Raw genomic sequence first — 13002 nt, 5'->3', positions numbered from 1 at the left:
TAGTAAAGAAAATGGTTCTATATAGAATCATGATAGTTCACAGAATCCCTTGCATGGTTAAAGGGCTCTTTACATGGTGAAATGGTTCTTCAGATTGCTAGAAGGGTTCTATATAGCACCAAAAAAGGGCTGTGCTATCGTTACGATGTCAAGCTTGCAAGAGCTAAAGGATTCTTTTTGGTGCTTTATAGAACCACAAACAACTTATTTCCCATGAATCTGAAGAACCATTTCACCATGCAAAGAACCCTTTAGTTCTACATAGAGCCCATGGTTCTAAATAGAACAACTGCATTTAATAAAGAGCCCTTGAAGAACCATCTGTTTCAGATGCGGACAAATAATTTCCCTTTATTTGATTTATTTATCCTGATAAAAATGACACCAGAATGAGCTCCTTGAAGAACCATCGTTTTTAAGTGGGCTCTTTAAGGGGGCAGATCTAGTGCTGGCCAGTTCACTGCTGTCCGGACCCTTGAATCCCGAACACACCCCTGTGGATGTTTAACCCTCGCTTGGTGTTGATGTTGCTACTCAGTGGTCTGATGGACCCACTGCATTATTGTTTATTTAAATCAATAAAGCCAAAACAATTTCTGTAAAAATACCAGATGTTTAAAATATCAGAAGTAAGGGGCTCCTTTAGCAGCTGTAGCCAGTCAGCAGCCTGTCCATGTTGTCCACCTTCACACACACACACACACACACATATGTTCCTCACAGAAACTGAGCAAAGGCCAAGAATCAGAGGTTGAAATATTAATAACTCACATAATTTTTTTCTTTTGGTAAACACTGAAAACGGGTCCCACAGACCTGAACACCACGCAAGGGTTACAAAAAATTCAAGCATTTATTGCATATTAATTATCTCAGTATATTGACAGATCATTTTGCTAGTTTCAAGCCCATTTTTTAAAAAATAAGCAAAATCATCTGCCAGTATAATTCATGTGTAAATAATGCTTTTATTTTTTTCATAATCAGAAAGTCATAGTATGCATCGTTACTCATATTTTCCAAAATGTTAATGCTAAGTTAAACTAAAAATGTATTTTATTAATATTTTTAATTTAAAAAATTTCAAGATTTAAAAATCTTGAAACAAGTAAAAACATCTAGAAATAAGTTAAATAATCTTACAGTAAGCTTAGAACTATCTTAAAATAAGACATATTAGACATTTTAACCTCATTTAAGATGATTTCACTTGTTAAGATAGAATTTTTTCGCAGTGTATAGGAAGGACAAGCACTGACCCTTTTTCATCTGAGCAGGACATTTCTACACATATATATAAGTAAAGATTTATTTTCTGTAAGTTATGTCCCTAATATATATATATATATATATATATACCACCTATGGTCATGAGCTTTGGGTAATGACCGAAAGAACGAGATCGCGAATCCAAGCGGCCGAAATGAGTTTCCTCCACAGGGTGTCTGGACTCTCCCTTAGAGATAGGGTGAGAAGTTCGGTCATCCGGGAGGGACTCGGAGTAGAGCCGCTGCTTCTCCACGTCGAGAGGAGCCAGCTGAGGTGGTTCGGGCATCTGGTTCGGATGCCTCCTGGACGCCTCCCTTGGGAGGTGTCACAGGCGAGTCCACCTGGGAGGAGACCCCGGGGAAGACCCAGGATACACTGGCGTGACTATATCGCCCAGCTGGCCTGGGAGCGCCTCGGAATCCCTCCCAGGGAGCTAGTGGAAGTGGCTGGGGAAAGGGAGGTCTGGGCCTCATTGCTCAGGATGCTGCCCCCACGACCCGAACCCCGGACAAGCGGAAGATGATGGATGGATGGATGGATGGATGGATATATATATATTGCTCTTTACATTGTGTGTAAATTTCATGATGAATGAACTGAAAGAAATGGCCCCAAATTACCTGGAAAAACGTCTGGTTCCATTGACTTACACTAAAATTAAAATAGGTTTTTTCCTTCTCCTGTAAAGTTACTATTTTGGAGGTTTCCTTCTGACAACAGCGATATATATATATATATGAATGACAATAAATCGCACCATTTTTTTTGGGTAGACTTTTTACTTTCTGAGCTCCAAAGAGAGGCACATGTGAATTCTTCCAAAAAAGAGTAGCTTACATCCCAAAAAAAACACAAAACGAGACTTTTTTGTACAAAAGAAAAGCAAAAACAATTATTCAACTTTATTAACATCAAGTTTTTTTCTGCCCAACAGTTGAATTCCAGTTTTTCTTATTAACAAATAGAAAACAGACCGTGTTTACAACAGATTGAACCCCTACAGCACTAATCATTCACAAGGTAGAAATGAATAACTTTTTTTGCCGTTAGTCCGTCAACGTTCAGCTTGTGCTGTCCCACCCCAAAACACCTAAACCCTGGGGTGTGATGATAATACAGTAGATATAACTTTATACCATTAATACAGATTCACAGACAGCAGTCTCGTAGTTTTTTTGTCCTCTATGTTGGTATGTCAAGAAAATCCATGGTTACTTTTGTCGAGAAAATGACTGACAGTATAGCTGAAGCTGTATATATACTATATGAATCATAGTATTTAGAATTCTTCATATTTATGTATATATATATATATATATATATCTATATATATATCTTTCTGTATAAAAAAGGATAGCGGGTCAGTTGAAGGGAAATTAAGCAGATTTTTTTATCTTTTTGGGGGAGTGGTCATTTCTGTACAGCTTCCAGCGTCAACCCCCAAAGGTCGAGATTCTACTGAAATGACCTTTCTGTACAGCTGATTTCACTGTCGGCTAATCGAGTTACATTTTCCTTTTCTTCCAGTATCACTAAATCTTCCTCCGAGTTATTTATTTAGTAAATTCGGCTAACTAAAAAATAAAAAATAAAATAAAAAAAAGGCTTCGTTGTAAAATTAACAGGCCTAACCCGCTCCAATAAACCAATAAAACCAATTACATATAAAGGAAATATAGAGAAATGATAAAAAACTGATGTTATAAAGTAAAACGGACAGCAGCTCTGAGAACAGTGGTTCTCCAGTATTAGTATCTAGGAACGTGTTAAAAATACATGTCCCTTGTGCTAAAATAACCTATAAAAAAAGAAAATAGAAAAGAAAAAAAAGAGAAAAAACAGTACCAGTTGTGGAAAATATAGACCCATAGAGGCCGTTAAGACAAAAAGATGTTAAATGATTATTAAAATCAAAAATGGTCTAAATAAAAGAAATAACAATATACTCAACGCCATAATAATAATATGATAACTTGATAAAAAATGAAATTTGCTACCAGTAGCCTTCGACCGAGTGGAAGGGTGGTGTGAGCTGAGGATTTCGTTCAGAAAAAAAAGAGGCTGTCGCTTCTGGAGGAGAGTTGTCGACGATTATTTTCCGTAAAGCAAATCTCTTTATGCCAGTCAGGATGGACTGCTGAGCAGCCGGCGGGAGTATTTCAGCCCCTCTGGCCGCTCTCTCTGTTCAGGTTGGGCTGGGTGGACGGTGGCTCAGAAGGAGCGTTTTCCGCACTCCTGAAGTCTTCGTTCCAGGGGGGCTGCGAGTCCAGGAGTGGTTACGTTACGTTGCATAGTGGTCAAAACTGCCCAGGTATTCCAGCGCTGCCCTGTAGCACAGCTGGTACTGGTCCTAATAAAGGAGAAGCAAAAACAGAGCAGGATTAGTGCCGGCAGCACCTCAACAGTCCATATTTATCAAGCCTATTAAAGGAAGACCACTGACCTACACTCGCAGAAATAAAGCTACTGAACTGTCACTGCACTGGTTACCTGAAGGCTCCATCTCAGTGCCTTCAGTCAGGGAACATAACTGAACCAGAATCCACTGAGATGATCTGTTCTAAGCTGGACTGACTCCACACCCCCCGCCTCGCCTCGCCTCCAGGCTTTTACTCTACTGCTCTGTTTTAAAACATTCGGTTATGAAAAGGTACAAATACCAACTTTTCACCTGGAGGAACTGATTTAAGCTCCACAGTTGGACCTTAAAGCCACTACTGGAGCTTTGAGGGAACATTTACACTTGTACCTTGTTTGTACTATCCAGAACCACCTGAGAACCTACACAGGACTTCTGGGTGTTTATATGGAATATTGATGATGGAAAAATGTTAAAAATATTTTTTGTTTGGGGACTTTTTTTGCCTCATGACGCACTTCATGGGTCCCTCCACCCTGCATGGATTTTGAAAATACATTTTAGGCCAAAATCTCTTTGTAAAAGAGACATTAAGACTGTCTCAGTCATCAGGCAGTGGATTTCCCCTTTAAAAGCCTTTTAAAAGCTAAGAAGGATTTATGAATCACTCTTTACACGATGTAAAGGGCAGATGGCATTCGGCTGCTGTCAGAACGAAACATCGTATCTCCAAAATGAGAAAATTTCAGCGGAAGGAAAAACCCTACTTTACTGTTAACATTAGTCCATGGAAGCTGACTTTACCATTTGGGGCTGTTTCTTTTGGCCCATTCATCATGAAGTTTATATACAGTATAAAAGACTACAGGTATGTTCAAAGTATGTCAAAAACTGAAAAAAACATTGAAAGTGGAGATATGAGGTTTTGTTCCAACAGCAGAGATTTTCACATGTATAAAAAACAAACTGTATAGAATTATGTACATTTTTATGACAGTAAAAAATACAGATATGCAAATATAATAAATGAATATAAAATATAAATATAAAAATATCTCTACATAAATGTACCAACTAAAATCAGACAGTGCTTCAAGGGGAACTGGAGATGAATTAGTAAAGGGACGCCAGATGTCCAGCTGATTAAAGAATGGCTATAGGAGGCTATTGAGATTAAACAGGGGGGACTGCTGAGGGGAGATAGAGAAACAGAGCCATTTACACTTCTGACTGTCTAGTGGTCTTTGACTTCACACTTTTTAATCATTTGCATAACGGTAGGAGTTTGAAAATGGCTCTGTTGGGGGTGGGCTGGGTAAGGATAGTTGGGGGTGGTTCAAGGTTTTGTTCCAACAGCGATAATTACTGCTATGCCTCCTTTTGTTTCTCTCTCTTCAGAGTCCCCGAAAGTGACAAGCAACTGCAATTTATGCAAAGCCATATCGCCCCCTACGCTTCCTGTAGTGTATTACAGTCTGTCAGAGCGACTGTGTGGATCATATGAACATTATAGAGCTTTTTAAATGAAACAGTAGAAGCCGTATCGCCCCCTACGCTTCCTGTAGTGTATTACAGTCTGTCAGAGTGACTGTGTGGATCATATGAACATTATAGAGCTTTTTAAATGAAACAGTAGAAGCCGTATCGCCCCCTACGCTTCCTGTAGTGTATTACAGTCTGTCAGAGCGACTGTGTGGATCATATGAACATTATAGAGCTTTTTAAATGAAACAGTAGAAGCCGTATCGCCCCCTACGCTTCCTGTAGTGTATTACAGTCTGTCAGAGCGACTGTGTGGATCATATGAACATTATAGAGCTTTTTAAATGAAAGAGTAGAAGCCGTATCGCCCCCTACGCTTCCTGTAGTGTATTACAGTCTGTCAGAGCGACTGTGTGGATCATATGAACATTATAGAGCTTTTTAAATGAAACAGTAGAAGCCGTATCGCCCCCTACGCTTCCTGTAGTGTATTACAGTCTGTCAGAGTGACTGTGTGGATCATATGAACATTATAGAGCTTTTTAAATGAAACAGTAGAAGCCGTATCGCCCCCTACGCTTCCTGTAGTGTATTACAGTCTGTCAGAGCGACTGTGTGGATCATATGAACATTATAGAGCTTTTTAAATGAAACAGTAGAAGCCGTATCGCCCCCTACGCTTCCTGTAGTGTATTACAGTCTGTCAGAGCGACTGTGTGGATCATATGAACATTATAGAGCTTTTTAAATGAAACAGTAGAAGCCGTATCGCCCCCTACGCTTCCTGTAGTGTATTACAGTCTGTCAGTGCGACTGTGTGGATCATATGAACATTATAGAGCTTTTTAAATGAAACAGTAGAAGCCGTATCGCCCCCTACGCTCCCTGTAGTGTATTACAGTCTGTCAGAGCGACTGTGTGGATCATATGAACATTATAGAGCTTTTTAAATGAAACAGTAGAAGCCGTATCGCCCCCTACGCTTCCTGTAGTGTATTACAGTCTGTCAGAGCGACTGTGTGGATCATATGAACATTATAGAGCTTTTTAAATGAAACAGTAGAAGCCGTATCGCCCCCTACGCTTCCTGTAGTGTATTACAGTCTGTCAGAGCGACTGTGTGGATCATATGAACATTATAGAGCTTTTTAAATGAAACAGTAGAAGCCGTATCGCCCCCTACGCTTCCTGTAGTGTATTACAGTCTGTCAGAGCGACTGTGTGGATCATATGAACATTATAGAGCTTTTTAAATGAAACAGTAGAAGCCGTATCGCCCCCTACGCTTCCTGTAGTGTATTACAGTCTGTCAGAGCGACTGTGTGGATCATATGAACATTATAGAGCTTTTTAAATGAAACAGTAGAAGCCGTATCGCCCCCTACGCTTCCTGTAGTGTATTACAGTCTGTCAGAGCGACTGTGTGGATCATATGAACATTATAGAGCTTTTTAAATGAAACAGTAGAAGCCGTATCGCCCCCTACGCTTCCTGTAGTGTATTACAGTCTGTCAGAGCGACTGTGTGGATCATATGAACATTATAGAGCTTTTTAAATGAAACAGTAGAAGCCGTATCGCCCCCTACGCTTCCTGTAGTGTATTACAGTCTGTCAGAGTGACTGTGTGGATCATATGAACATTATAGAGCTTTTTAAATGAAACAGTAGAAGCCGTATCGCCCCCTACGCTTCCTGTAGTGTATTACAGTCTGTCAGAGCGACTGTGTGGATCATATGAACATTATAGAGCTTTTTAAATGAAGCAGTAGAAGCCGTATCGCCCCCTACGCTTCCTGTAGTGTATTGCAGTCTGTCAGAGCGACTGTGTGGATCATATGAACATTATAGAGCTTTTTAAATGAAACAGTAGAAGCCGTATCGCCCCCTACGCTTCCTGTAGTGTATTACAGTCTGTCAGAGCGACTGTGTGGATCATATGAACATTATAGAGCTTTTTAAATGAAACAGTAGAAGCCGTATCGCCCCCTACGCTTCCTGTAGTGTATTACAGTCTGTCAGAGCGACTGTGTGGATCATATGAACATTATAGAGCTTTTTAAATGAAACAGTAGAAGCCGTATCGCCCCCTACGCTTCCTGTAGTGTATTACAGTCTGTCAGAGCGACTGTGTGGATCATATGAACATTATAGAGCTTTTTAAACGAAACAGTAGAAGCCGTATCGCCCCCTACGCTTCCTGTAGTGTATTACAGTCTGTCAGTGCGACTGTGTGGATCATATGAACATTATAGAGCTTTTTAAATGAAACAGTAGAAGCCGTATCGCCCCCTACGCTTCCTGTAGTGTATTACAGTCTGTCAGAGCGACTGTGTGGATCATATGAACATTATAGAGCTTTTTAAATGAAACAGTAGAAGCCGTATCGCCCCCTACGCTTCCTGCAGTGCATCTGCCACGATAACTATGATAGCACCTTTGACTTTGTGGACTAACGGCTGTAGACCTGTGGCATTTCAAAGGGAATACGACTGTACGCCGTGTATAAAGGTTAGCCCTATAAAAGCGGTTCTTCTGTGGCGTCACTCCAAAGAACCCTTTATTTTTAGGAGCCTGTGATTAAATTTTAACGGCACTGTGTGTAGATGGTACCTCAGTCTGCACCATGGCAGGTCGCTGTGTGCGCAGCGTCTTTACTGTCTGGAACAGATCCACGACTCCCTCGTATCTCATCCTCTCCAGCACGATGCTGAGAGTGATGAACACTCCAGTCCTGCCCACACCAGCACTGAGGAGCAGCAAGAAGGCACGTTTAGTTACTACAGCATATTTCATACATAAAAAACATTTCAAAGTGCTTCACGTGTGATTCTGAACGACCACTGTTGTTCCAACGTTTTGGATTCTAGATTTCTGACAAGCCTACGTTGTCATGCACTAAAAAAAATCCATTTTATATTGCAAGACTTTATGTATTCACCTGTATATAGTAATGTTTTTTCACCACACAGAGTAATCTGAACTGTCAGTGTCCCCTGTCGACCAGTGTTACCTCCACCTGTCTACCTGAGGAATCTCTTCATCGTACCTGCAGTGCACAGTGATTGGTCCATCCTGCCCGAACTGCTCCTTGGTTTTGTGCACTTGGCCAATGAAATCGATGAATCCCTCGCCAGTCTTTGGCACTCCTTGCTCCGGCCAATCGGTGAACTGGAACTGGCGTATTGTTCGTGACTGGCCATCCTATAGGAGACAGATATAGAGAGAGAGAGAGAGAGAAGATAAGCTACGTTCATGTTACAAGTCACTGCTCACTGCTCAAATCCAATCTCTCTGACTCAAAGGTTCAGACTCGTTTAGCTCAGTGACTCAAATCTGTCATTAATGTGATGAACCGGCCTGAACTGACCCTCATGAGCTCCTCCTACTCAGTAACGTCACGTGACTGAATCACCGCATCATCAGCACAAACTAACGAGCAGAACGAGCTTCGCTGAGAAGATCATTAACTCTGATCAGCTCTCAGCTTCGTTATTGGAGCCAGACGAAGGAGGAAAAGGTGAGATGAGCTGCTTTTCCACCGTTTACAGGCTTTAACGTCTGTTCGGCGCTGTCGCCATGGTAACGCTGAATGACGGCGCACGCATAATGGAAAAAAAAGCACATGAATTCCGATCTGAGAGTCACGTTGGCCACGAATCGGATATGAAAGTGGATTTGAAAAGATCAGATTTGCGCGTCCACACAGTCCTGAAAACATCGGAATCACATTAGGGCAAAAAATTGGATTTGTGCCACTTCAGCCTGGGAATGGGAACACAGCCATAGACAGAGAGAGTGAGACATCCTTTTGTAACCTTTTCTACCTTATTTTTTTTCTGTATAGATTTTTCGCTGCTTCGCTGCTGTATTGTTTCATTTCGTAATAAATTGCATACTTTTTATTGTTATTAACATTTATTGTTCTTATCTGCTTAGTATTGTTCTTTAAAGTATGGAGCACCTTGCACGGCAAAGTCTGTAGGAAAAGTGCTATAAATAAAGGTTTGTTTTATTTCGGCTAATGTTGTTGCCACATGTATCAAGGTTACAGAGAGAAACCGAGGGGGGCGCACAGCAGCTGGACCCCTCCCCATCAGTGAGGGACACCGAGGGAGTCTGCTTTCCATACGGTTGCTGTATGAACATGTGTTGAGGTTGAAGCGTGCGTGCGTGTTGCACTGAGCTCGCAGCGTTTTCATTACTGTGGCCCTATTTATAGCCTACAGAAAGCACTGAAGTCCAGGGCAGCAGGCAGCAAGCTCCAGAGCTCACGCCTCAGGGGATGGGGGAGGGGGAGGGGAAGAGAAAGCTCAGCCACCTCACACACAAACACACGTTCACACGCAACGTTTACACGCTGCATTACGAGAAACGCACAGAACAACCCTCTGATTGTTTCTGACAGCAGTGGAGAATGGCTGAGGGCTGCTGTATGAAACAACGAGATGATACATGAAGGAACGTAGGCAGGAAAATGAGACGATGTATGAAAGTATGAGATGATGCATGAAAGAATTAGACGACGTATGAAAGAATGAGATGATGTATGAAAGAACAAGACAATATACAAAGGAATGTAGGCAGGAAAATGAGACAATGTACGAAAGAATGAGATGATATATGAAAGAATGAGACGATGTTCGAAAGAAAGAGACGACGTATGAAAGAATGACATGATGTTCGAAAATATGAGATGATGTATGAAAGAATGAGATGATGTACGAAAGAATGAAATGACGTATGAAAGAATGAGATGATGTACGAAAGAATTAGACGACGTATGAAAGAATGAGATGATGTACAAATGAATTAGACGACGTATGAAAGAATGAGATGATGTACGAAAGAATTAGACGACATATGAAAGAATGAGATGATGTACGAAAGAATGAAATGATGTATGAAAGAATGAGATGATGTACGAAAGAATTAGACGACGTATGAAAGAATGAGATGATGTACGAAAGAATTAGACGACATATGAAAGAATGAGATGATGTACGCATGAATTAGACGACGTATGAAAGAATGAGATGATGTACGAAAGAATGAAATGACGTATGAAAGAATGAGATGATGTACGAAAGAATTAGACGACGTATGAAAGAATGAGATGATGTACGAAAGAATTAGACGACATATGAAAGAATGAGATGATGTACGAAAGAATTAGACGACATATGAAAGAATGAGATGATGTACGCATGAATTAGACGACGTATGAAAGAATGAGATGATGTACGAAAGAATTAGACGACGTATGAAAGAATGAGATGATGTATGAAAGAATTAGACGACGTATGAAAGAATGAGATGATGTACGAAAGAAATACACGACGTATGAAAGAACGAGACGATGTACGAAAGAATTAGACGACGTATGAAAGAATGAGATGATGTACGAAAGAATTAGACGACGTATGAAAGAATGAGATGATGTACGAAAGAATTACACGACGTATGAAAGAACGAGACGATGTACGAAAGAATTAGACGACGTATGAAAGAATGAGATGATGTACGAAAGAATTAGACGACGTATGAAAGAACGAGACGATGTACGAAAGAACGAGACGATATATGAAGGAATGTACGCAGGAAAATGAGATGATACATGAAATAAAGACAGCATTTAGAAGGACTGTGAGTGAAGAATGAGACAATGCAGGAAAGAAAGATGACATACAAACAAAAAGACAACGTACAAAAGAACAGATGAGGCGTTTAAGAAATGAGATGCATGAAAGAATAAAGTGTATAAAAGAACAGAACAGTGTAGTAAATTTTCCGATGCATGAAAGAATTTAACGATGTACTAAAGAAAAAGTGAAATAGACCAAAAAATGTATAAAAGAATGAGACGACATACTAAAGAATGAGATAATGCGTGTAAGACTGAAACTAGAGGGTGTTCAAAAGACCGAGTGAGCTACAGTTAACCGGTTCTCTAAATCCGTCGACGCTAAACAGCCTGACAAGCCAGTGTCTGTAGAGACGCCAGAAAACACCTGTATAAAATATACACACAGCACCTTTTACACTGTTCTCCATCTTGAGCTCTCATTAAGATTCTCTTCTACCTTTGCTTCTCCACTTTTCCGCTCTTTGATGTACCGTAACATCAGCAGCGAAAGCCGAAATAGTTTGAAATTTTTCAGCGCATGATAGGAAGTCTGTTCGCTCCATACAGGGACGTTCTCCGGTCTCACTGAAGTTAACTAAAGGAGCTGTGTCTCTGACTCAGCGTCAGCCTCTAGGCACCCTGAGACGATGAGGAAGGCACACAGATGAAGCTTCAGCAGTGCTGTTTAGTCTACGCACCCTGGCGTCCGTGACTTTGAACTCCCTCAGGATGTACTGAGGCATGTTGTACTCAGCCATGGGATCCACCACAAAGTACTGATAGCGTGCAGAGCGCTCGGCAGGCCAGTACTGATGGCACTTCTCCTGCAGGGAAAAGGGAAGGGGGGGGTATTAGCTTACACTGCATTACCAACACAACTGCTATTAAAACATGGGAATCCAACTCCATTACTGGAAGGGCTGCAGTCCGGCACAGTTCGGTGATTTCAGAGGGGCAAAAAATTCGCCCACACTGGCTCTGGAACATTCTGACTGATTATAACCCAATATAAAAACGTTCAATAAGCAGGTACAAATTGTCGGCCAAATCAAAAGCCTCACTATTAAAAAAAATAAATGAATATAAGAAAAGCTTGTACTGTTTTTTGTAATTCTATTTTATTTGGTTACTTTTATCTTGTGTAATTTCTTGTATTTTTTGAAAAGCACTCTATAAATGATTAAAATTATATATATATATATATATATTTTACATATGCAGCAACATCGTCAAGTTTATTATGATATTCAACTACTTTTTGTCTTCCAGTTACATTTGTGTATTTAGGGTATTTTTAATAATTAGTCTGAATCCTACTAAAGTAATTTCTAGTATTCTATACCACCGATATTCTACTACACTACACATACTAAACTGTTCCATACTGTACTATAGATACTGTACTGTACTGTCCTATAAGCCAGATACCATACTACTCTACAGATACTACAATATGGATACTGTACATCCCAACTATATATGCTGTACTGATGAAGGCGTTGCTAATAGTGATGTAATATTTATAAATGGTATTATGGGGTTTGGATGCACATTAGTGGTTTTTCTAGTCGAGTACGCCTCACTCAGATTCTCTGTGAATAACCAGTGTGTTAGAGAAGGGGAATCACCAAACTGTGCTGACCACGGCCCTCCAGGACCACGGCCCTCCAGGACCGCAGCCTCCCAGTGTCACATTTTTCTTATAGATATTTGACATAAAGTCCTACATGAATAAACATTATTAATATTAACACTGTCACCGGTTAAAGGGGCAGATGCTCTCTTACCCGTCCCATCTCTCTGAGTTTGGTTAGCATCACTACAATAGTGGAGTTGTGCTCCCACAGCATCCTCCAGAAGTCCTCGGTGGTCTCGGCTAGAGGTCCCTGGGTGGCGATGTAGGCTTTCTGCTGCCTGTGAACACACAGAAGAAACTGCATTCAGATTCACCGCCTTTCACACACACTACTAGTTCCATTTCTAGGGCCGCCCTGACTTCTGCTCAAATCTTAATGTTTGATTGTCTTTGCTACTTCACAAGTAAGAAAGATCAAAAGCCCTGTAGAGGTTTAGCTCACTACCAATCAGCTCTCAGCAAATGCTTTGGGTACATTAATCTTCAACACTCAGCTGCAGATTTATCAAAGTGTCCTCCTTGATATGAACAGCAGGATTTGTTGACGTTGTTGGCCCCACGTTATATTAAGTGTCTCTAATAACTGTGTAGTTATATGTGAACAACATACACAACAACAAGGTAACTACTAA

General features: G+C 40.6%; 1 protein-coding gene across 17 annotated transcripts in view; it reads right to left on the bottom strand.

The window, feature by feature from the left end:
* Positions 1-2147: 2147 nt before the first annotated feature.
* The window catches only part of ptprfb (protein tyrosine phosphatase receptor type Fb), a 385507-nt gene continuing 374652 nt past the window's right edge, over positions 2148-13002 (bottom strand). For all 17 annotated transcript variants that reach the window (XM_037531027.1, XM_037531033.1, XM_037531030.1 and 14 more), the window contains 5 exons: positions 12522-12648; positions 11433-11558; positions 8158-8312; positions 7722-7857; positions 2148-3619 (listed from right to left, as the gene is read on the bottom strand). In XM_037531027.1, coding sequence (XP_037386924.1) covers positions 3551-3619; positions 7722-7857; positions 8158-8312; positions 11433-11558; positions 12522-12648 — 613 coding nt within the window. In that variant the 3' untranslated portion in view covers positions 2148-3550. The remainder of the gene's footprint in view (positions 3620-7721; positions 7858-8157; positions 8313-11432; positions 11559-12521; positions 12649-13002) is intronic.

The sequence above is a fragment of the Pygocentrus nattereri genome, chromosome 19 (assembly GCF_015220715.1).
Source record: "Pygocentrus nattereri isolate fPygNat1 chromosome 19, fPygNat1.pri, whole genome shotgun sequence".
In the NCBI taxonomy this organism is placed as follows: domain Eukaryota; kingdom Metazoa; phylum Chordata; class Actinopteri; order Characiformes; family Serrasalmidae; genus Pygocentrus; species Pygocentrus nattereri.
Note: the sequence above shows the minus strand (reverse complement) of the source record. Positions and strands in the feature narration are given on the sequence as shown.